Source organism: Ylistrum balloti, unplaced genomic scaffold (genome assembly GCF_031769215.1).
Source record: "Ylistrum balloti isolate Yb309-2 unplaced genomic scaffold, AGI_CSIRO_Ybal_v1 Utg372828, whole genome shotgun sequence".
Classification (NCBI taxonomy): domain Eukaryota; kingdom Metazoa; phylum Mollusca; class Bivalvia; order Pectinida; family Pectinidae; genus Ylistrum; species Ylistrum balloti.
Window position 1 is genome coordinate 2,457 of NW_026783170.1, and position 25,182 is coordinate 27,638.

Sequence of the window (25,182 nt, forward strand, 5' to 3'; positions counted from 1 at the left end):
CAGATCAGTCCAAACATTGTGCAATGCACAACTAGAAACCAAAGTGAACCTGCATATGAAATTTGAGAAAGATCCATCCAGTACTTTCCCAGAAATAGCGGTAACAAACTTAAACTTACAGCTGTCGTCGTCAACAAACCCGTAATCCGCGAATGAGCTAGGAGGCTGGCAAAGAATGTTTTCTATTTGATTTACTATTAATTTTCAACAAAAACTACAAGATTGCACTTCAACTTTTTTTGGATTTATCCCCAGCTCTGAATTTGATACCGATCGCGAGCACCATGTGTCATGATGTGGTAAGGCCTAAAATGGTACTAGTACGTATGTGTAAAGAGCTGCTCACAGCCGTGTGTATAGTGGATTGTTATCAGATAAAAAAATTATAATTCAGTCATCAATCTAAATGAAATATTATTTTAAGTAAATAAATGGTAATTGTCAACTAAAATAAACTTAAAAATGAACAATAACTAATTTCGTTCTGCTCTAAACTTTCATCCGCCATCTTACCTGCGGTATCCCAGAAGGCAATATTAGGACCAAACTTCCGGTGGGTGTGACTATTAACCGACACACAACCGAAACCGACAAAAAGCAGCAGGAATCTAAAATTACCTGCAAGCTTAGACGAACTTATTATATAACACGAAGAATGAATCACCAGAATAAATTTTATATTATCGACAACATAGAATACTGAGTATGTAGTGGTAATTCAGTCCCTCAATTGAAGTGAAGGTACTTTTTAGTTACCCTATCTCTTGTTATTATTTATTCCATTGTCTTCCATTTATGGATTTTCTGACACATTTCTTGAAAACTGTTCAGCAGATTTCCATTTAACATTACATGGAGGTTCCTGTATGTCAGGTGGTGCACAAACAAGTTTATTTTCCGATTTTTACTATAAGAAAAATGGTCCCTAAGGGAGATAACTCATGTCAAAATTAAATTATTGTTTGATATCAATGAAAATCATTACATAATGGATGTCTCACATAAAGAATATGATGGCATGATTAATTTTTGGATAAAACAAAATGACCGCCATCAAGACATGCCGAATCGTTCATCAAGATTAGATTGCAGGGTTGTTTGACAAACTTAACTACAGTAAGACTCTCTATCAAAAATACAAGTTGCTGATCTAGTATTTTTTATAGCAAACATTGATTTGTTTGATTTGTAATACAACAGGATGCAAAGCTAATTGCAGTTACCTTAAGACATAATTTGAGGATTTTGTTAATACACAATTGACCGCTGTGACAATGTAAGTGGTGAAACATTATATAACAGAACAAACTTGGTAGCCTTCACCACAGCACGCTACAGGCCAAATGTCAGCACCCTCTGCATTTTGGTTAGTCTGAACAAATTTCTTAATTGTTTTACACATTTGATCCCTGTTACATAGAAAAAAGGATCAATGTAATTCACTTAAACATTCATCGCAACATCCTACAGGCCCAATATCTGCACCCTGGGCCTTCTGGTTATTTAGAAGTTTGTTGAGGTTTTGAATATATTTTTGACCCCTATGACCTTGTAAATGGACAAATGTCATTTCTTTTATCAAATTTGGTAGACCTTCTTCAAAGTATTCTACAGGATAAATATCTGCACCATGGGCCTTTTAATTATTCAGAAGAAATGTGTGAAATCTCATCCCAACATACTAAAGGCCCAATATTAGTTGCCTGAGCCTTTTGATTATTGAGAACAAATCGTTTGAAGACTTTAACACATTTGACCTCTGTGACCTTGAATAAAACTTGGTAGCCCTTCATCCCAGCATGCTACAGGCCTAATATTAGTTGCCTGGGCCTTCCGATTATTGAGAAGAAGTCATTTGAAGATTTTACGACATTTGACTCCTGTAACCTGGAATGAAGGTCAAGGTCATTCATTTGAACAAACTTGGTAGCCCTTCACCCCAGCATGCTTCAGGCCCAATATTAGTTGCCTAAGCCTTTTGGTTATTGACAAAAAGTTGTTTGAAGATTTTAAGACATTTGACACCTGTGACCTTGAATGAAGGTCACTGTCATTCATTTGACAAACTTGGTAACCCTTCATCAAAGCAAGCTACAGGCTAAATATTAGTTGCATGGGCCCTCCGGTTATTGAGAAGAAGTCGTTTGAAGATTTTAAGCGTGTGACCTCTAGGACCTTGAATAAAAATCAAGGTCATTCATTTGAACAAACTTGGTAGTTCTTCATCCCAGCATGCTACAGGCCTTATTTTAGTTGCCTGGGCCTTTTGATTACTGAGAAGTCCTTTGAAGATTTAAAGACATTTGACCCCTGTGACCTTGAATGAAGGTCAAGGTCATTCATTTGAACAAACTTGGTAGGGTTTCATCAAAGCAAGCTACAGGCTAAATATTAGTTGCCTGGGCCCTCCAGTTATTGAGAAGTCGTTTGAAGATTTTATGACATTTGACCCCTGTGACCTTGAATGAAGGTCAAGGTCATTCTTTTTAACAAACTTGGTAGGGCTTCATCAAAGCAAGCTACAGGCCAAATATTAGTTGCCTGGGCCTTCCAATTATTGAGAAGAAGTCGTTTGAATGAAAAGTTTACGGACGGCGCACGGTGGACGACGACGGACGAAGCATGATGACTATAGGTCATCGGACCCTTCGGGTCAGATGACCTAAAAATTAAATGCATATTGCAGCCCTGAGTTGGGTCTAATATTCAATGAACATGGACGTAATCTGATATTAAAAACTTGTTTTTATATTAAGTTACTGAAGGTTTACCGTACTACAAGACACTAAGCTAATTAAAAGTTCAAACTAAAGTGTTGTTTTTCCCTGTTTAATAAAACTTTGACATGCCTTCATATATTTTGGGAGAACTTTGAAAATGCTTACCAGGTACATTTTCAACTACAATATTTATGAGCATATCACTGCTTTTACAAACTTGAAAACTTGAAGCAAGTATAAGCAGGCTTTTTCAGTCTTTGCAATGTGTACTTAAATCTTTAGTTCAGACTAAAATACATATTCCATTCCAAAAAAATGCACTGTGTGTGGTAAAAAAATTAAGTTTGCCATTTTTGTTAAAGATTACATAAAGTAAGGGTCTTATCTTTGTGGTGAACAACAATTAAAACAAATGTTGATAACCAAAAATGAAAGATTCAATGGTTTATTGCAAAGTCTTCAGAATGCATCCGATTTCATTCAAAATCTAGTATTCATAACCAAGTGTATATTATAAAGATTACATCAAGTTATAACTAAACTGAATTGCAAAGTCCTAGACCCCTACTGTATAAACATTTGCATATTACTTCACCTAACAAAGTAAATATATATTTATTCCTCTCATTTTCCACTTTCTCAGGAAAAAGAAACACATATGAAGAAACCCAAGAGGAAACATCAGAAGCTGGCATCCTTCACATTCAGTTTAACTTATTCAATCACTAATTATATCCTGCATATTGTTTTATATACACTGACAAATGAACAACTGTAAGTGGACATCATCTGCTTTCAAGTAAAAACATTTGGAAAAAAAAAAATAATAATAGATAAAAACCATTGCTTCAAATACACAAGTTTTAATCATTTTTACTGAGAGATGTAAAAAAAAATCACATTGCAATGAAAATCTGCTTCATTTCTTTGACTTTTCAATATGATCTAATTTCCAAATTTCATTGATTGCAAATATAAGCAATTTCCATGTTGTTCACTTTCCATTGTCATTGATTTCAAATGTCGATAACATGTTCAATTTCTTAGGGGTTTTATAATTTTGTTGATTGCAGTTTTACTTTAACTATTTCGTGATTTTTCATTTTCATATGTTCAATCAATAATCATATTCTGTTACTATTGTTTCGTGTAAACTATAATATGGACATCTGTATGTAATCATGAACATCATTCAAACAGAACCAACATTTGGCAAATAAAAAATATACCCTCATTAGTACTGAGAGATGTAAAAATCACATCACTGCAATGAAAATCTGCTTCACTTCTTTGACTTTTCTGTATATTATCCAATTTCTAAATTTCATTGATTGCAAATTCCATTACAAAAATGTTCATTTCAACATTTTTAGAAGAGCAATTCCCCCACTTCAAAGAAGCCAGTGAAACATTCAGAATCACCCAAATGTGAATGGTGGGGAGCACTGGTATGGAGGGTTAAAAGGGACATAATTCCAACATAAAATTTTCATTCTTATTTTCTTATTTCATTTTTCATTTCTAATTACAACTTTCCACTTTTTATTTCTATTTTATTTCTCGCGAATTATATATTTTTTGCATCAGTTATGTTAAATAATCATTTTAGCTTTTCATATAAAATTCGAAATTCTCAGTCTATTATAACATTTATATCCAATATTTTACATTTTATAAATTTTATTTTTGTGTGTGTATTACTAACTGTATTTGTTTCTCACCTGTTTATACAGAGTTGTATATATACGATTGCATTTTAAAATCTTTAGCTTTATTGTTTTCCAATATTAAATATAATATCAATTTTATCTAACATAGTTTGTTTCCTACGAAATGTACAATTATAAAAACTGAACAAAGAAAATGGAAAAATAAGATATGGTAAGTTAGAATAGCAAGTTGGAATTATGTCGAAAATAACCCTGCTATATTTGTCAACTTAATGTTTTTAAGAAAACCAGATGCAATGTTTGTATGTCCCAGACAAAGATCATGATTGCTAAAAAGTAGAATGTGTTTTGGGTCAAACAATAAGTTGTCTGACCTATCTCAGTTCCTGGTTGCAAAACTAAATGTACCTGTTCTCACATTAAATGTTGGACATTAAACACATTGAAATTTCTTTTGAAGAAACAGTTTTGGAAATGTCAAGTACAATACACAGTGTCTGATGCAAAATCCAAATGATGTAAATAAGTAAATGTCTATAAAAAATCAATCATAATTTCCAGATAATAGGATTATTTATCATTACTAAAACCACTGCCTGCATCTACAGGAATTCATTTTCTTGGTTCAGATCACTTTTAAAGGCAGTGAACATCATTTCCTCCTTCATCAATAGTTTCTCAATAATACAATATTGTGCATTTATTTTTAAACCTAACTTGAAATTCCATAGAATAACATGTTGAGTTTGGTAAAATTCGTAAATATAGGAAGTGCAATTAATGTTACCATATAGAAAACTAAGTTATTTTTCAAGGAGCAGGTTTAATGAAACGGGTCAGTAACATTTTTCAGTATTAGAGGTGAAAAAAAAACAGGAAACAATGTATAATAACAAAATGGCATTTATTCTTACAGGAAAATTAAATGTACAGTTTTGAAAGAAATTTTCATATGCATTAACTGTTATTAAAATGATTTCATCAACTTCTTTGTGTGTTGTCATCTATTTGGTATGCATTGCTTTTAACATCATATTTCTTTTGAAGCAATAATAATTAAATGGAAAACAAGATTTGAAGAATTACGTCCCCCACCGGGCATACCTTGATCGAGGTCAAAGTCAAGGTCACAGTGACCAACTTTTGGTATGTGTCATATACATGTGTACTTTCTTACCATGGTGCACCCACATGCCAGGTTTGAATTTCCAGTATGAAAACGTATGAGCCTGGACATGCTCTTTCTTCCACATAGGTCAAAGTTAAGGTCACAATGGCCTACTTTTGGTACACGACAAACCGTCTCACCATGGTGCACCTACATACCAATTGTGAAGTTCCATTATGAAATGGTATAGGAGTTGGATCTCGAACAAGGATTTTCTTTACAGAGGTACAAGGTCACAATCAAGGTCACAGTGTCCTACTTTTGGTACCAGACACACCATTTTACCATGGTGTGCCCACATGCCAAGTTTTCAGTATGAAATACTATGTAAAACACGGTTATAACAAATCTCTGGGGACCATGATTTTTAGTTTGTTATAAGCATAATTCATTATACACTTTAGATTTTCATATAAAGACACCTAAGGGGACTTACAAAATCACTGAATTCATTGTAAGCGAGTTTCTTGTAAGCGTGTTTTACTGTAGTATAGGGACAGACAGAATTGACGCAAACTACAGCCCCCCTTAAGTTCCCGGTGGGGGAGTAATAAATCATGTGATGGACATAAAATTTTACAAAAGTTTAGAGGAGATTAATCAACCATGTAATAATCCATGACTTATTTATGCCTACTGAAAGCTTCTCAGGAGTTGGACCATTTCCTGGAAAAGATCTATCCCAAAACACCATGAGTTTCTGTGAGTAATTTCAGATATTGTCTAATGGTGTTCCTCCATTATAGGAAATGTTGGTGTTGGCGGTATTTCCATGCAGTCAGGATCAACATGGTCTGGCACTGGACCATCATAGTCAATTCCAAAGTTCAATTGATCATTCTGTAATAAGAATAGGACACACTTAACAGTATTCTGATTCCTGAATAATTCAGTGCAAGTCCCCTGTCAATCAAATAGTCAAATATTTGAAAGGGCCATAACTCTGAATTTGAAATGCTCTCATGAAAGTTTAATTAAGTGATCTGAAACAATAACATCTCCAAGTATGGTTTCAATTTAAAGTATTCCATGTATAATAGATGTCGGCAAACATCGGTGAACAATTCACATAGCAGCAGGAGAAGACAACTCCATATTTTTTTTCAAATGTCACATGGTCACACAACGGGGGTGGGGGTTAGGTTACTCTGTATTTCCTTTCAGATTAAAGATTTAATGCTAATATCTGCTGGTTCCCTTTAATTTTAAAATTATATCCACAAAACTCTTGATGAAGCTAGTTGGCTACAGTTTCATGCTTGTGATACATTCAGGTTATCTATTATAACTGATTTTTACCTCACTTTGATACCATGACGGATCCAGTATTTGTCCTCTGATCCACAGCTGAAGAGGCGTTTGATTTCCCTCTGTTTGAATAGGTCTCCGACAGAAGGAATCTCTGAAGACATCCAAATGCTGCTGAATCCTGGACTTAAATACTAGATGAAGAGCTAGGAGATGGGTCTCATCATCAGGATCTAACACAGATTCTATTTCCATATGATGAAAGATTTGATAGTAAAGTGCAACAACACCTGGCCACAGCTCTCTCCAAAATCTTTCAATCCTATTTTGATAAACAAGTTTTATTAGATAGAACATCTTATAAAGGGTAGAGAGAATAATAGCCTTTAGTGAAACCACACTGCTTACTTTCCCAAAAATTTCTACTGTTATATAATCAGGGCTCTTAACTCCAACCATTAAAATATGTGAACATCCTTTTGTTGTCTGTTGTACCTATTTTAATGCCCAACTATTTTGCTTTTAATACTTCCATAAAGTGACTCTTTTTTCTTTAATATAATGACTTCATACTCATGACCTGCTACCCCAGTAATTTATTTACTCTTTACCTTTGATTGTGGACACTTCTCCCTGCAATAAAGCTTTTGGGTCCTTTCTGGGTTACCATATACTCAGCCACTTTGACATTTTCTCCTCCCTTGTCTGTTCTTACTTTTTCTGGAGTTCCATATTCTTGGACCGCATGCAAAAATGCAGCTAACACTGTTTCTGCACAGTTATTTGTGTTTACTTGTAGAAATACTGGTAGTCTGGAATAACCATCGATGCCACCATGAATCACAAATCTCCATCTAAATTTGATAAATGAAAGAAACATCTACAGCTGTACATGTAGACTACAATTACTTTTTGTAATTTAAATTGTATGGGTGAGCTTTTTACATCTATTTTCATAGCCTTTTAAATGGTCAAAAATAGTTAATAGCCAAAAAATATCACTGAACGATTTTAATCAACATAACTTTTTGATGTTTGAACATATCTTTTATTGTCCATAAGCAAAAAATACATATTGGGCACAAGTTTTTTTCAACTTAGAAAATTGAAATGCCCTCTCCTGAACTGAAGACAGTCTTGTGAAATCATTTTTTACATTAATGCACTGTCAATAAATTTATCAGAATATCTGTATACATACAATTCTACTATTTGACCAGGGTTTAAATGCTAGTTGTTTTTTTAAGATGATTTGCTTATACAGTTTCCAATTATGAATACTTTCTTGATTTAAGACCAAAACAAGTAAATCATATAATGCAGTTTACACAGTGAGGTATAAACATGACTGTTATTTTTTATGGTGTGGACTGCACAAATGACTTTATCGTACAGAGCCTGATACAGAAAAGATTGAATGAGTGGGGCGGAAATGGGGGCTGGTGCTGAGGTAGTTTTGTGGGGGGGAGGGTGGATTCTTCTCAATAATGTACCCAGGGGATCCACTTTTCTTACCAAATCCCTTACTTTTGACTGCTGCACAATGTGTCCCTTTGATTGGAGGATGGATGCTATAGTTTTATATCCGACGTTCGGAAATTCGTCGATGATCTTCCTTACTTCCTCTTCCAGCTCCACACACGTCATGGCTGAATATTTGCTACGTATGGACGGTAAACCATATTCTGACATTCTCCTTCTAATAGTTTTTACACTTACACCTAACATAGAAGCAATGTCTGTTAGTTTAAAGTTGTATTTCAACAGCGACACTAGTGTTTCATAAGGAATTTTGTAATAAGGTGCACCACTTTTCCCTTGGCAACGCTCTAGTGTAATTATTGTACAGGCTGTATATGTACTAGACTGATGTTGGTCCTGGCCATGGTCATTGTGTTCCCGCAAATCATACAGTTCCAATACTTCGGATATATCGACCGATGCTATCGCCGAAAATTGATTCAATATATCAATTGTTCTTTCCAATTCACCATCAATGTTTTGTACTGTTATTCTCTAATCTGTTTGCTATTTCTTGTCTTACCTGGACCTCAAGATGATCCATATTATAGGGATTGATATGTTCCGATTAACCACTTCCGTATATACGTCCCAACAGATGATGTCGTAAAAACGGCACGTCAAAATTATTCAAAATAAAACATGTAATTGGTACAAGCACAATTTCCTAATAGTTATAATTATATTTCAAATTAGCATAACGCATTTGCTTCAACCATTTTTATATAATTATAATATGAAGTTACCAGTCGGTGGTTGTTAGGGAGCGCTCCGTAATTTTTATTAAATGTTTAGATTTTACTGCCGCCTGGTGATAGAATGAAGATTGAAAAATGCATAAGGGTTTTTTGGGACATTATTCTATTGGCGGATTTAGAGGCAAAAATCGAACTTCGGGGGCAATTATTTCAATTTCAGATAATAGATGTTAAATATGAATATGAATACAAAATGTTTAGGTATATTACCATAATAAAACTGAAACACAACTGTGAAATTCAACGTAATGAAATAACCACATCGGAAAGAAAAGCATCCAAATTACAAATTGGAAACTATAAAAGGGTATATCAAATCAAAATTTTAAGCCCCCGGAAAAAAAAGACTAATATCTTAAATTTATTAAGAATGCTAAAGTACAGACACAAAAACTCTATAACGCTGAAATAAGAAATGAAAATATCAACACAAATCGCAATGTAAAAATAATTCAAATAAAAAAATGATAAAATAATTCAAATAATTATTTAAATTCCTAAAACTTGGGAAATTGTTAAAACTAAAATTATGTCCCTTTTAACCCTCCATACACTGGTATTAAAACGTTTTGTGTGGTGGATTTAAATCCAATCTTGCCAAAATTATTAATAGATAATGGGTATGAGTTTCTAACCCCCCCCCCCCCCCCCCCCCCCCCCCCCTATCCAAAATGAACAGTTTTGGAATTGCCTTAGTATTTTACCTTAAAGCCTCCAATTCTCCAGATCTCCTTTTGTTGTACGTCATCAGCCTTGCCTGAAGCAAGACTACAGCCCGACTATATCGGTGGAAAACAGCCCCCTTTTTTGTCAAATCAAGGCCTTTGAGTTGATGGATGACCCTACCTCCCAACATTGACAAGTCTTCCGGGATTGAAAGAGATTTCTGTGGTTGGTTCAACTTCCTCTCCTTGACCTTCAGATGTGCAAGTCCTGAAACCCGCATTGTCCAGTCCAGCCTCATCAGACTTAGTCTTCAGCTTCTTTTTTCATTTCTTGATTCCCTGTGCATATTGCAATTCCAAGTTTAATGTTGGCCAGCCTGCGAACATCATGACCTATCTTGATTGCATCTGTAGGGGATTTTAAGTCTTCCTCATCATCATTTTCCAATGTTGCACATTGAAGCGCAGCTTCACACATTTTATCAAACAAAGCAGGAACAATATAGTTTGTCATTGGCATATTTGTTTGGCTCAAAGATCTCAAATTCTGAAGCAATCTTCCTGCACCCCTCATTCTAGAAGACGTGTAAGTTTTCCTTTTCAACTTATTCCCCTGATTTCGCCTAAACCAATTATTACCCAATGCGACTATCAACGAGTCACTTTTTGCTGTTGCAGTGACTTCATCTCGAGTCATTATCGGATACACCTCAGACAGTAGCTTACTAGATGGACCCTCTTTGATGTCACCAATTAACACAGATATCACAAGTGCTTCCCCTTTGGACATCTGCTTCTCGCTTACTCTTCTTGCTGGGCATACTTTCTGGTGTTTACTGTTAAAAAACTCTATTTTTACCTATTGCAGACAATTTGGTCAAGGTCCATATTCATCCAATTTGAAAGTGCCTTTTTTCCTTGCAATGATCAACTCTCCTTTCCCTGCATTCTTCAAAGCGACATTGTGAAGATCGTCGCCTTTATTTCTTAGTAAAGCTTGTTTGCGTACAGCTTCCTTACTCTTGGCATTCTGGAGTGACTTGAGCTGTTCTGTTTCCTGGTTATCTTTATGCGTGAGCAAATGCTTGACGATATTAGTTGATAAAGTTTTGCATATAAAACAACAATGGTAGTTATTTCAAACACGAGATGAAGATTTCTTCCAATGAGATCTTCTGCAACAAGGTCATGAGTGCAACCAATGTTCATATCATTATCATCATTCTCCATCGCTTTAGATAGCATATCTGGTTGGTTAGGGCCATTAGATTTCGATGTTCCTGGTTGACAAGCTAGTTGATCAACATCTGTTGATTTTTCATCACTTCCTTCGTCGGTCAACATCTGTGAATTTGTCATCACTTTCTTCATTTTCCATCTCCATATCTATATCAGAGTCCTCTGCACTATCCAGAACAAAATCACAATCGTTCTCATCATCTTCAATGGAAATACTACCAGAACTGTTATCATCACTTTTGATTGAAAGACTTTGGTCATTACATGCCCTTGTTTCTGGTTGCGGAGTTGGTCCGTCAACATCTGTAGATTTGTCATCACTCCTTTCCTTTTCCATCTGCGAAGTTGGTCCGACAACATCTGAAGGTTTGTCATCACTCCTTTCCTTTTCCATCTGCGAAGTTGGTCCGACAACAACTGAAGGTTTGTCATCACTCCTTTCATTTTCCATCTGCTGAATTGGTTGTTCAACATCTGAAGGTGTGTCATCACTCCTTTCCTTTTCCATCTGCGAAGTTGGTCCGACAACATCTTAAGGTTTGTCATCACTCCTTTCATTTTCCATCTGCGAAGTTGGTCCGACAACATCTGTAGATTTAAAGTTTGAATGACAATTACAAAATTTGAAACCACTAAAATTCAAAAGGTTTTTAACCCCAAACATTCTATTTTATGCTTGGTAAGATAATATACAGCATATCTATTGTACTAAGTTAAAAACAATGGTATCTTATTAAGTCATTATGTTTTTTTTTCATCTGATCCTTGCCTTGTTCTGCCGATTTCAAAACCTCCAGCCACATACGCAGAGTGTTTGGTTTCTTTTTCAGAGCCACTGTAATATAGAATATAAAGTTAAATACATGTAAACCAAAATTTCAAATTTCAGTAACCACCTATAGATGTTATTTCGTTTTTTTTTTTTTTTTTTGTTAATGGTATATGAAGGAGAAACAAATTTTTAACACCCTGGCCTACTTAACCTGAATTAAGTGCCTTCCCCTTACCCATACGTTTTCCTGAAACGGACCCAAACCCCAAGATCTGGAACTGGTAACGAAATTTAACTACAGCCCCAACTTCATAATAACATAGGCCAACAGACCTAGTGCCTTTGTCTTTGTTCAAAATCTCATCTGTCAAATTATGACCCCTCCCCACCTCTTTTTTTATCAGGTCACAGTTGATTCATACAATTCCAATGTGACATAACAAAAGTGAACTGCTTGCAGAGATTTACATAGTCAAATATAATGGGATGAGGCATCACCAAATCACTAGAAAACCACTTGAATAACATTAATACAAGTTTGATATATAGTAAATGAAGAAGAAACCATTCTGTGAAACAATAGTGTCAACATTTTGTTGTCTGAAATACACTTGCATTTAATCATAAAATAAAAAAAAAAATTCTAAAACTTTCAAAATTTACTATCAAGGTATAAATGCAGCCCAACCTTGTTAACCTAGTCATACTCGATCCACAATGAAAGCTGTTAATGGCACCACATGTACAGCTGAAAGTTGATTACATCACCAAAACGGGTGGCTGCGTTGTGAGGCCCTCAACATTACAAAAGTTTGATACTGGAGTTTAATTGATTGGAGCAAAGCAACATCATTTAACAATATTCAAGCTAAAACAGGAAAATGGCACTGTCATAATTTCCAAAATCATTTTTTTTAAAGTCTCAGTTTTCCTTCTGTGATTATTAAGCAATTTTTTGGCCAATGAAAACTATAGTAACCCTGGCATATCTGCTAAAATTGCGCCTGACCAGACCCCTCTTTTTTGGCAGTCACTGTCTTCTTGTTCAGAACAAAAGATTGATAATTATTGCCTTTAATGCCTTGGGGTCAGATCTTGGAAACAAGTGAGCCCACAAGTGGGACCTTTTGTTCCCATTCTGGATGGCACTTGCAGACGGGAGTAAAGCATTTGGCAAGCAAGTGGAAGTCTTTCACCATTGTTACTGAACAAAAGCAATACATCAAACTTAACTAAACTGTGACAAACAGTTCTATATTTGTTATCAAATCTAATTATGTGTAATATGATTTATTTGTATGAAATTGAAAACCATACCCCTTAAGCGATGCCTTTTATCACTGCAATGCCCTATTCAAATCCTAGCTGGAATATTTTTCAAATTACTTCAATGTGAATCTGTACATCACTTAAGTAGAAGTTTTATAATTATGGGACCATAACTGCGCAACATCCAACTAATGAAACTCAAATCCATAATGATGTTACAATATCTAAATCAACAAAAACAATCAACTGAATCTAACAGAGATTTAAAATGTTACAAGCTTAGTTCCCCGTCATTTTTGAGAATCATTAAAAAAATTTGGTGTCAACCCCCGACGAGAGATGAGGCCATAAAAAATTAACTGATTAATTCACATCAATTTTGGGGAAAAGGAATTGAGTAAGGAAAATTGGATATTTTTTTCTGTTTTCCGACGATTGATTGAAATACCTCAACTTAGAATCAGATTTACAAAATTGATGTCTTATTAAATCAAAATTGTGTTGCATATTGATAAACTGATTTCAAGGGGGAGGAAGCTTGGGACACAGAATACTGATGTGAATCCCTTTTTATTTTTTTAATGGCCAGACATGCAAAATTAAAAATGTTAGTAGCAATCAATATCATTCTTGGCATTTGGCCCATATGACAAACAATAGAGGATAATTGAACATGGAACATGTATTAGTTAGTTTTGCTTTGGCTTTCCATGATTCATTATTGCACCTCGGACTAGAATGCATTGATCTGATTGGACGTTGCTTGCCCCCTATAAATCTATAGGGGGCAGCTGAATATATAGGGGGCAATGGCGGCCATCCATTATCTCTGAAAGGCGTCACTTCGTAATTTCAAATCACAGATTGGCGATATTCACATTCTGTTCTGTGTCGGAATATTGGCTAGAGTGAATCCTAGAAGTTGCTATTATCTAGTACGAGTTGTTTCCCCTACACGAAGCACCTATTTGACTCGGATCAAAAATGGCTGGGCGGTTCGGGCAGACGACAGCTGCAGACAAGGAAAAAAAAATGCCTGGCACTTAACGCTGATAAGACGTTAAAAGCTAATAAGTTGGCCGCTAAAGTGTTCAAAGATTATTTGGTGGAAAAGCAGCAAAACCCAGATTTTGAAGATTACGATGTAGTCCGACTGGACGAATGTCTTGGCCATTTTTACATGGATGCCAGGAAATGTGATGGGACGTATTATATATATATTTAAATGGGTCCTTGGTGCAATAAATTCGTTATGTAGTTTGCTAGTGACCCCCTACAGGAATATAGGGGTTCAGTCAGATTGGTAGGGGGTGAGGGCGACATAACTAATAATATCACTGAACTTAAAAGGAATCACTTTCTTCGCTGGCAGTCTGAAAATTTGATGAAAGTAAAAAATATTGAGCTAAACTTTAAAATGCCAAAATATCATAGCACTCCAGTGACAATGTGAAAGAGACAATTTGTGCTTTATGATTTATGTAAAAAAAAAAATCAAGACTTTTCCAAATTTTGTCAATCAATAATATATATGACAAGAGGCCCATGGGCCTTAACGGTCATCTGATATTAGATACAAGATATGAAATTTGAACTCATTTCACCTTGATTTAAGAATCAAGGCCACTCAGCCATCCCCTTGAAAGTGGATCAAGACTTTTCATTTCAACAAACTTGTTTGAACTTCATCCCAGCATGTTAAAGGTTAACTATTAGTACTGAAGGCCTTTGGTTAGTCAGAAGAAGTTTCTTAAAAGATTTCAAGACTTTTGACCACTGTGACTTTGAAAGTGGGTCAAATTCAACCATTCAAAGAAACTTCATCCCAACATGCTACAAGCAAAATATGACCACTCTGGGCATTCTGGTTATTCAGAGGTTGTTTCTTCCAGGTTTTGAAAAGGGATCAAGGTAATTTGTTTCAACAAATAGGATTCTTTGGAACAGTCTTTGGTTAGAAAGGTGGCAAATCTTCTGGACGGTAGATCATTAAGGCAGGGAATGTTTCTGGCGTTTAAGTAAGCGCACCCATCTTCTTTTTCAGACACAACTATGGGGTGCGCTTACAAGAGCATGTGCGGTAATAAGGTCAAATACGGTTACATAAGCCTTGAACAGCTGTGTATACCTAGAAAGTCTTAGTTGCCAAAACAACACATATTGGACAACGTTCAGATTTAAGAACTATTACTAAGTTCTGTTTTTAAACTCTCAATTTGTACAAAGATTTTTTTTAGCAGCCAATGGCGCATGATGACAGACTAAGCATGATTACATTAAGGGCTTCACGACTTTTCAGGTCAATTGAGCTAAACATTTATGAAAGGCAGATGATGCTCAGTAAGACGACAAAATAATGACTGAAGGATGAACATGTGAAGATTAACATTTATTGAATAATCCATCATTGAAGTAAACATGCACATTTGAGGTTATAATCAGTTTACAAATGTTTCAGATATTGCCTTGGTATGGGAGAAATTAGAAATAAATTTACAAAAAGAAAAAAGATCACAATTCCAAAGTATGCTGGTGAGGGAATGTGATGAAAACCACATTGTTAAGCACAAAATATGTCAAACTTCATTGATGTGTGCTTGTTTTCCATCTGAATTGTGGTAGGAAAACCTTTTCATAGTGCATATTTCAAAGACGAAAAAAAAAAAAAAAAAAAAATTGGAAAGCAATGAAGGAAACAAATGATTTTGTATCCAATGCTAGCTAGAGATAATTGTTGTCCATGACAAAATACTGAATGTGGGGCATTATTTTTCTTTGTCCAATGATCTGACACTAGTGTATAAACTGGGATAGGAATTGTATATATCCGACGCGTTATCCCGAGCGTATCTGAATGAAACGACAGAATCGTTAGTCGACGAGGAACTAGATGTGAACTATCTAGAGGAACAATTGCCTGTTTCAACCGAGAAACTAGCTGAATTGAAACGCGAAACTGCCTCAGACACTAGTTTACAGAAACTTGTGAACACCATAAACAATGGTTGGCCAGACATCCAGGAGGATGTGGAACGTGATATTAGCAAATACTGGAATTGTCGCGATGAACTAACAGAAATCAATGGTCTGTTGTACAAAAACCAGCGATTGATTATTCCACAATCTCTTCGCCGTGAAATGTTAGAAAAACTTCACGGAGCTGACCTGGGTATTGTCAAGACAAAACAGAGAGCACGTCAAATTCTATTTTGGCCTAGAATGAACCATGACAAAGAACAAATCATGTCAAAATGTGCAGTGTGCAATTAATACCGCAAATCAAACAGCAAGGAACCGCTTCTTCCGCATGCCATTCCGTCACACCCATGGTGTAGATTACTATTCAAAATACCCTGAAATCGTGCTACTACAAGACAAATCAAGCAAAACGACTGTCACCACGTTAAAGTCAATATTTGCATGTCATGGAATCCCGTAGGAAGTCGCAACTGATAATGGACCTAAGTTTGCAAGCGCTACATTCCGTAAGTTTAGTCATGATTGGGAATTTACACACACTACCTCAAGTCCTAGATATCCGAAATCTAATGGACAAGCCGAGCGTTGTGTCCAGACAGTGAAAAACTTACTGAAAAAGGCTGATGAAAGCCATGGAGATGTCTACATCGCGTTGCTAGAGTACCGCGCATCACCGATTGATGGAGTAAAGCAATCCCCAGCGAAAATGCTCATGAACAGACAAGTGAAAACTAAATTACCGTCTGCTACTTTGATATTAGCACAAGAATCACTGCCGTCACTAAAACCGCAACTACAACATCGTCAAAAACTGCAAAGATATATCATGACCGCAACCAGCGTGTTACCGCGTCACCCGTACACTCAGGAGAAATTGTGAGTGTTCACAATTCTGTAAACTGTAAACCAGCTGTTGTTCATAAACGAGCGAACACTCCACGATCATGCGTAGTAAAAACCGCTGATGGAAAATATTACCGTCGTAACAGAAAACACATAAACAAAACAGGAGAAACACAGTTTGTGCAGAGAAATAAAGACACAGATGATGTAGATATCCCAGAACCTAACAAACCATGTGCCGTTGAAACTGAAATCGAACAGCGGCCGAACATTGTGAATACACACGTACACCGTGAAAGTACAATCACAAGATCCGTTAGAGTCAGTTCGAGACCAGCTTATCTGAATGACTATGTGCAGTAACTTTGTTAATCACCTCAAGTATTGTGTAAAGGACTGGTTAAAAACAAAAGTATTTTACGTAAAACTTTATCTACTTAATTTGCCAAATAGCAAATATTGTGCAAAGTTCTTATGAGTAATTCTGCTATTTCACATTTTTGAAAAAAAAGGGGAGATGTAATGTAATTGCTTTACTTTAGTACGAGTTGCTTCCCTTTACTCAGTATTGCAGAATACATATGTATTATGTAAGCGACCTTTATTATTATGCAAGGGGCAAGCGACCCTAATAAAATTACAGTTTGAACGCCATCTTGAGAATCTGGTCGTATATCACAAATAGTCTGAAAATATATACAATTTATATTACATTATATTGTCAATGCTACAGTGACCTTTTCTAAAGCCTGCTTGAGCTTTAGTTAATATCTTGTCTCTCTCTTCGAGTACAATTTTAGTATATTATTCAATGTCGCTGTAAAAAAAATTACCAAATTAACTGAGAATAGTTACTGTCCAATAATTATTGCAATCCTTCGTATTAACCTTATTCTTATATATAGGCTTAATTGTCCCCAGAAGCCAACAACTAGGAATAAATCTGGTATCAAATATAACATATAATAAAAACACCCGTTGGTAACGTTTTTCCCGGCATAATTTTAAAATTCTCATTAATCACACCATCTTCACCTCCTATACTTTTTTAAAAAAAATTTTAACAGTGATTTTAATTTCTTCTTTAGTAATCGGCCCAATTATTTCATCAATTTCAATTTCAGAATAATCAAATTAATTTTTTTTTTTCTCAACGAGTATCAGCTTCATCTATGAATTTTTTGAAATAATAAAAAAAAAAGTGTCTAAATCAATATTTTCTTCTTTTCTTTTAAAATGTTTTCTGTTCAAAATAATCCAATGATCTTTTGGATTTTTTTTCAGTTTGTCTTCCATTTTCTTCCTTTTCGGTTTCACTTGGGAACGCCAACATGGTCAAAGATCTCGCTCGTATTACCGCCACAGTTGTTCAACTTCGTAATTTTCTGTTTTTATTAACTGGATGTTTATTTAAAAAAAAAACAAACAAAAGTATGATTTCAAGAACAACATCAAAGACATTGTTTTCCAAAATTGCCTTAGATATGTTTGCATCCCAAAACAACACACATCATTCCAATGTATCAAAGAGCCACAATGAAGCCATACATATTAAAGAAATGGTCTTTATAAAGACACATGTTTCAAACATTCCACATACTTCAACCATGCCCCATACTGCCTGCCTTGAGTGCAAGAAATCAGTAAGACCAAAGCAACATGCACTTTGCTGTGATAGTTGCAACAGATGGCAACATCGAACTTGTGGTACCGGTGAGTTTGATCTTAATATCAGTATTAATATCGTCGGCTGGCTGACAAAACCTCGTAAGTCCATTTTTGTGGAAAACAGCTTTTTCACATAGCGCCAATTTACAAATTAAAATGCACCTCCTGACAAAATATTGTAATGCAGCACCAATGAAATTTTGAGATATAACCATGTGTTCAAAAATTGTACTTGCATTGGTCCAAATGAAAGTCGTGACAAGATCTCGTATGTCACATCTCCATTGAATTAACGTGTGATGAGAAGGTCTAACTTGTTCATCGGAGCCGAGGACCATTTGACGATATTCTGTGAGTAATTTTTTGCATTTGACTGCATTAATGAGCTGTATAGTAAACAAGAAATATTTCAATTTATTTATTTTTCTTTTTTTAAAACGAGACGTATAACTTTAGTAAGTTTATTTTCACATACGATATTTTAGACCTCTTTCTTGGGGTGTATGTCACATACGATAATTTGATGCATTTTACTTCTGTCTTTAAAACTGCATTTTTACTGCCTAGTTTCTAAACAGCGATTGGGTTCTTTTACTCCATATATCCACTTAAGACAATTTGGATCTATCACCACCCTCAGTTTTCCCATATTTTTTTGTGATTTGATGGACATACGACATTTTGAAAGTGTTTCCACTTCGCTTTCTATTTAGCAAAGTTTGGACATACTATATTTTGTCTTCCAATAGAAGCTCATTTTTAAGAAATAATACAAGTATTTTTATCTCAGAATTACACGGCATTTTATAGCATACAGACTATTAGACTAAATTACGAACAAGAAATTATAGGCATTGTCCTGAATTGACTGGAAAAAGCTTGAAAACTTACTACAGGTACTTTCAATATAGTCATGACTGTAATGAATCCTAATATAAAATTTCTTCTTACATAACAAACGTAACTTTGTGTTTGTATTGAAGGGGACATTGATATTGCTTGTCTATTTTATGACGTAACACTCGTAGCGTCTGGTTGGGACACTTGAGTGATGCTGTGCTTATTATATTGTAGGTAGTAATGTCAACATCTTCTTGTGAAGACTTTGAAAGAATATGGACATGTTGCCAATGTGATAGGGTTGCAAAAAATCCTTTTCATTTAGAAGATCAACAGTTAACTGGACAGTATGTTTTTACTGATACTGATGGAAAAATTTGGTTATGGTGTCTCTGTTGTCACCGATATTTCCATTATGAGTGCGTAGAAAACTTACCTGACAATTTAACAGAAGGTGACTTCGTAGAGGACTATTTATGTGCAGACTGTGGCTGGGGCATGTGATCCTTTAAGTATGAGTAACGTTTGGAAACGAAACGGCGCCGATATAAAAACTTTGATTAACTTCAAACACTATGAGCACTCGCAGTTGGAGTTACTGAGGGAACGTGAAAATGGAACATTTGCAAAGACAAACAACACCCAATACAATTTTATGCAATATTTTTATTACAGTATGTTTCCGTCCTCGACACCTAGATATTTAGTTATATCAAGAAAGGGCAATTCATATGAGCAAATTGAATTTAAGTTCCATCCAAACTGTAAAAACGGTTGCTAATGCTGTGGCTTTTTGAAACATCAAAAATATGCTTTCACGGGGTATGTTAATGGTTCGTCTTGCAAGACAGAATGCGGACAAATCAAACTCAAGTAACACCAATGAATACAACACCCACACAAGTTCTGGAGATGGCGTACATTGTACAGTGCAGGGTAGTACAATTACAGCTACAATTGCAAAAGAAATGCCTGATATTGCTTCCTGTGAGGCACTTCATTGTAGTATCCAGGGAGGTGCAATTACAGTTACCAGTGTAAAAGAAATTCCTGGTATTGCTTCTTGTGAGACACTTACAGAAACGGATTCATTTCAAAATAGTGAAGTAAGTAACAGTATTCCGAAAAACTCTGGAGATGACGTCCTTTCTAGCATCCAGCGTGGTACAATTACAGCTACCAGTGTAAACAAAATTCCTGATCTTGATTTTTGTGAGACACTTACAGAAACGGATTCATTTCAAAATAATGGAGTAAGTGGCAGTATTCCGAAAAAATCTGAAGAAGGCGTCCATTATAGAATCCAGGGTGGTACAATTACAGCTACCAATGTAAATGAGATTCCAGATATTGCTCCTAGTGATGCAGATATTCCAGATATTACTTGCTATGAGACCCTTCTGGAAACAGATAATGAATTTTCTGGTTCTAGTTTAAACGTCAAATCTCCAAATAGCAAAAGGCAAAATCTACAAGAAAATACTTTGGATGAAACAGAACATGATTTTTCAGAAGCTGATGACAGTTTTGATGATCCAGATTACGTACCAGAGAGTGATGCTGATGATCCTGTAGATGAAGATATGAAGGTAGATCATGAGGAAGTTGTCGATGAGAAACCAGTCAAAAGGAAGAAATGTAATAGTAATGAATGGGTAAAAAACAAAAACAAAATGCTGAGAATGTCAGGAAAACAGTATTCTGGACTGACAAAAAAAGACGGCAAATATCAGTTTTCGGCTCAAAGACCAGGTCGCATATTGGCCCCAAAAGGTTGTTCCAAAAAATGCCAAAACTCAAAAGTTAAAATGTGTGCAGAATTTAGTGAAGATGACAGGCTTGTTATTTTTAATAAATTTTGGAATAACCTTGACTGGAATCAACGAAAAGTGTATGTCAACTCGCTGGTGTCTAAATCTGAAACAAGTAGAAAAAGAACAGCAGCAGCCGAAAGTAGGAAAAGCCATAGCTTTGTTTATAGATTGTGGAAAGGCCAGGAAAAAGTTGTGGTATGTAAAAGTATGTTTTTAACAACTTTGGCTGTAGGAGAACAAACTGTTTATGGTTGGGTCAATATGTCGAGCACAGGTATTCCAATCAATCCACCTCCATCTAAGAAAGGAGACACGAGGAGAAAAAGAGACGCAGAGTTAAGGACGAGTGTTGTTGACTTTTTGAAAACACTTCCGAAACTAGAGTCTCATTACTGCAGGTCCTCAAGCTCTAAGCAATACTTGGAACCTCTTTTTACTACACTGACGGAGTTGCATCATGAATACAAACGATATTGTGATGAAAATAGCTTGAAAGCAGCGTGTCTTAAGTTGTTTAAATCCGAGTTTGATGACCAAAATCTGAGTCTTTTTTCTCCAAAAAAAGACCAGTGTGATCTGTGCTGTGGGTTTGAAACTGGCAATATTAAAGAGGAAGTGTTTCAGAAACACTTGTCAAGGAAACAAGCTGCAAGAGACGAAAAGAACAGAGACAAGGAAAAGTCGATATCTGACAATACCTACAGAGTTGTAACTATGGATCTTCAGTGCGTTCTTCTTTCACCAAGACTTCAGGCCAGCGCTCTTTATTATAAGACCAAGCTTGCATGCCATAATTTCACACTCTATGACTTAGCAACGAAAGATGTTACTTGCTACTTTTGGCACGAAGGTGAGGGTGATCTGACTGGAAATTCGTTTGCTTCTTGTATTGTCCACTTTATTGAAGACATGCTAGCTCAATCTGATAAAGAGATTAAAACAGTTGTACTTTACAGCGATGGTTGCACATACCAGAACCGGAACACGGTGTTAGCAAACGCATTGTCCAAATTAGCAAAAGAAAGGGGTTTAACTATCTTACAAAAATATTTGGAGAAAGGACATACCCAAATGGAGGTAGACAGCGTACACAGCACCATTGAAAGCAAACTGAAGAGAAAGCCAATTTATGTGCCACAGAATTACGTAGATATAATCAAATCTGTCCGTCCGTCTCAACCTTACCATGTTCACTACGTCGATCACACATTTTTCAAGAACTTTTCGCACATAAACTTGTATTCAAGTATCAGGCCAGGTACTAAAGTAGGTGATCCTGTTGTGACTGACATTCGTGTTTTGGAATATTCTCCCCATTGTGGTATTAGGTATAAGCTGATGTATGATCAGGAGTTTTGTGACTTTCCTAGAAAGGCCAAACTTAATGAACAAGCTACACCTGAAATGACAGTTGCACCACTTCACGCTACACAATGTAAGGTGAAAGAATCAAAGTACAAACACCTTCAAGAACTAAAAAATGTGATTCCACGGGATTTTCATCCGTTTTATGACGTACTACGCCATACATGAACCTGTTCAGTCTTGAAAATTATTTCTATCGTTTTCATATCGGATTATGTTATACTTAAACTGTTTAGATCTAAGAATCATTGAATCATTGAAACGCTTAGCAAAAAGTAAAAGGTGTTTAAAAGTAACATTTACAGAAAATACTTAATGTGATTATTATGTGAATCTATTGCTATACAGTTAAAGCTGAATTGTGTATTTTTTGTTGTTGATAAAAACAGACAGCCAGTCTAACAAATTATCTGTGTTGATTCCCGAATGTATATCTAATCTTGTATTAGGTGATCATCATTTTATAAGGACTGTGGTTTTTGCTTACATTTTTTATCCTTTTTTGAACTTTTATGCCGAAAAGCATGAATAATGTTTATACTTTTTTTTAAATTTTAATGCTGAAAACATGAATGATGTTTATACGCTATACGTTTTACTTTTGAAATAATTATTTATTTTTTTCTAGTCATACGAGAGGTTTAATTATTTCATTGATACTGTTGTTGAATTGCTTTGGTTTTGTTCATGTTAATTAAACTCTGTTTTATTGATTTATGAACGACTTTCGTTATTTTTATGGTTTTTTGTTAGATTTTAAAGTCGTAAATCAAAGCATACATTTTATGCAAAAATGTTGTATGTCCAAAATTGGCATAAATTTTCAGAACCAAAATATTGTATGTCCACTTCTTCATCAGGCGCATATTGATTTAACAACATGACCTTGGTATCTTAAATAAAGGTCGGTAAAAATAACCTTGGAACAACTTTAAGTAAGAAACACAGTTGCATTTGGTTTATAGAATGTTTTTTCTTCCCCCTGTAAAAAACAAATTTTGGACTTACGAGGTTTTGTCAGCCAGCCGACGATATAGGTTGTGACTTACAGGATTCTGTGGTTGGTCAGCAACCAATTGGGGAAAGCACCAGATTGTCCATGTAAGTAGCTTTTATCATCATCATATAGTATAAATAATTTGCGGGCTTTTATGTATATTTTAAAGAGAATCATTTCTGTTAATAAATAAATCAGTAACTGTATGATAATAAGAAAAAAATAATTTTTATTTTGTTAATATGGTAATTATTATATTGATAAGAATTGGACTTTCAATAATCGTGGTTGAAAGAAAAAAAAATTAATAATACTATGTTGTATTTGCAGTGACGGTGATCCAGGTGATGAAGCGCTTGAAATGGAACAAGATGGGCAGAGATCAATCCATCCTTTAATGTACAACATAGTTTTACCGTCCCGCAACCAGAAGTTGAAGAGTAAGTATAAAATTAAAATTATACCATGTCGGGTATAATATCTCATAACAATTCTCTTTCCTTATGTCTCTTTCTTTATCGGATGTAAATAAGAGGAATTTTAATAAAGTATAAATTATGTCTCTTTAAGATCTATAGCTAAAGAGCCTATCGACGACACCATTCAGACAGAACACAACGGTCCAGTTACGTACGACATAGAGGAAGTTGGTTCACAAAGAGGGAAGAGAAACTTGATAGACAATGCCGGATTTTCATACACAATTACTATATGTATAAACTACCATGTTCGAATTGTAATTGCTACATTTAATAATTAAATAAGGTCAGAGTTTGATATAAACAAAGTTTTTGAGTTTGAGTCAAAGAGTTTGATAGTACAAAAAATCATTTCAGTCTGCATTTTTTCTGAATTTGTATTTTTTTTTCTTCTTCAGAGGGCTGGCGAAACAAAGACTTGCTGGTGGTGTAGTGTCAGATCGAAAACTAGATGTAGAGCAACAGTTATACAGACTGGTAGCACATTCCATCCGGGTACCCATGAGCATTGCCATGCCGGAAAGCCAGGGGCTATACTGGCTTCCAAGATCACGAGTCAGGTGAACAAATAAAGCTTTTTGGGATTTTTTTATTGATTTCTCTCTCTCATACACACACACGCACGCACAGACGCACGTTCACGTTTTATTGTTAATGTTATCCTTACAATCATTTTAGGTTAAGCAGGTCGCTCGAGAAAATATATTCAAATCTGGTCCATCCATTGTTGAGGAAATAATGGCAGAGAACTGTGATCTACGTCAGCCTGAATATAGTCGACCAAATCCTTCAAACTTGACCTGCATGGCTAACCGACAACGCCAAAAGTTGAGACCAGATGAACCATCCGATCTAAACTTTGAAGTATATCATTATTAGTATATTTTGTTGAAAATCCGTATTTTTTAACTGTTTACATCTGTTTTTAATGTTCACTACGCTAATATAATAAAACCACTAGCCATCAGTATTAAAATTATTCCCAATTACAACTCACAAACCATACTACTTACATCATTTGATGAATTCATATACGAAATATGTATATGACGAGATTATTTATTTTTTGTAGTTTGACAAGAACTTCCTTCAACCGGGTTTCTTCCGTAAAGATGTTAAAGTAGGTAATAGACGGCACTTTATCTTCACTACTGATGAGCAGCTCCA

The 25,182-nt window shown here is 35.2% G+C and overlaps 1 protein-coding gene across 1 annotated transcript; it reads right to left on the bottom strand.

Annotated features, from left to right (window-relative positions):
• Positions 1-9,785: 9,785 nt before the first annotated feature.
• On the bottom strand, positions 9,786-11,497 carry LOC132564800 (uncharacterized). Its single transcript, XM_060229426.1, is given in 3 exon segments — positions 9,786-10,001; positions 10,103-10,834; positions 11,093-11,497. Coding segments are annotated over 3 exon segments (1,353 nt in total).
• Positions 11,498-25,182: the final 13,685 nt, after the last annotated feature.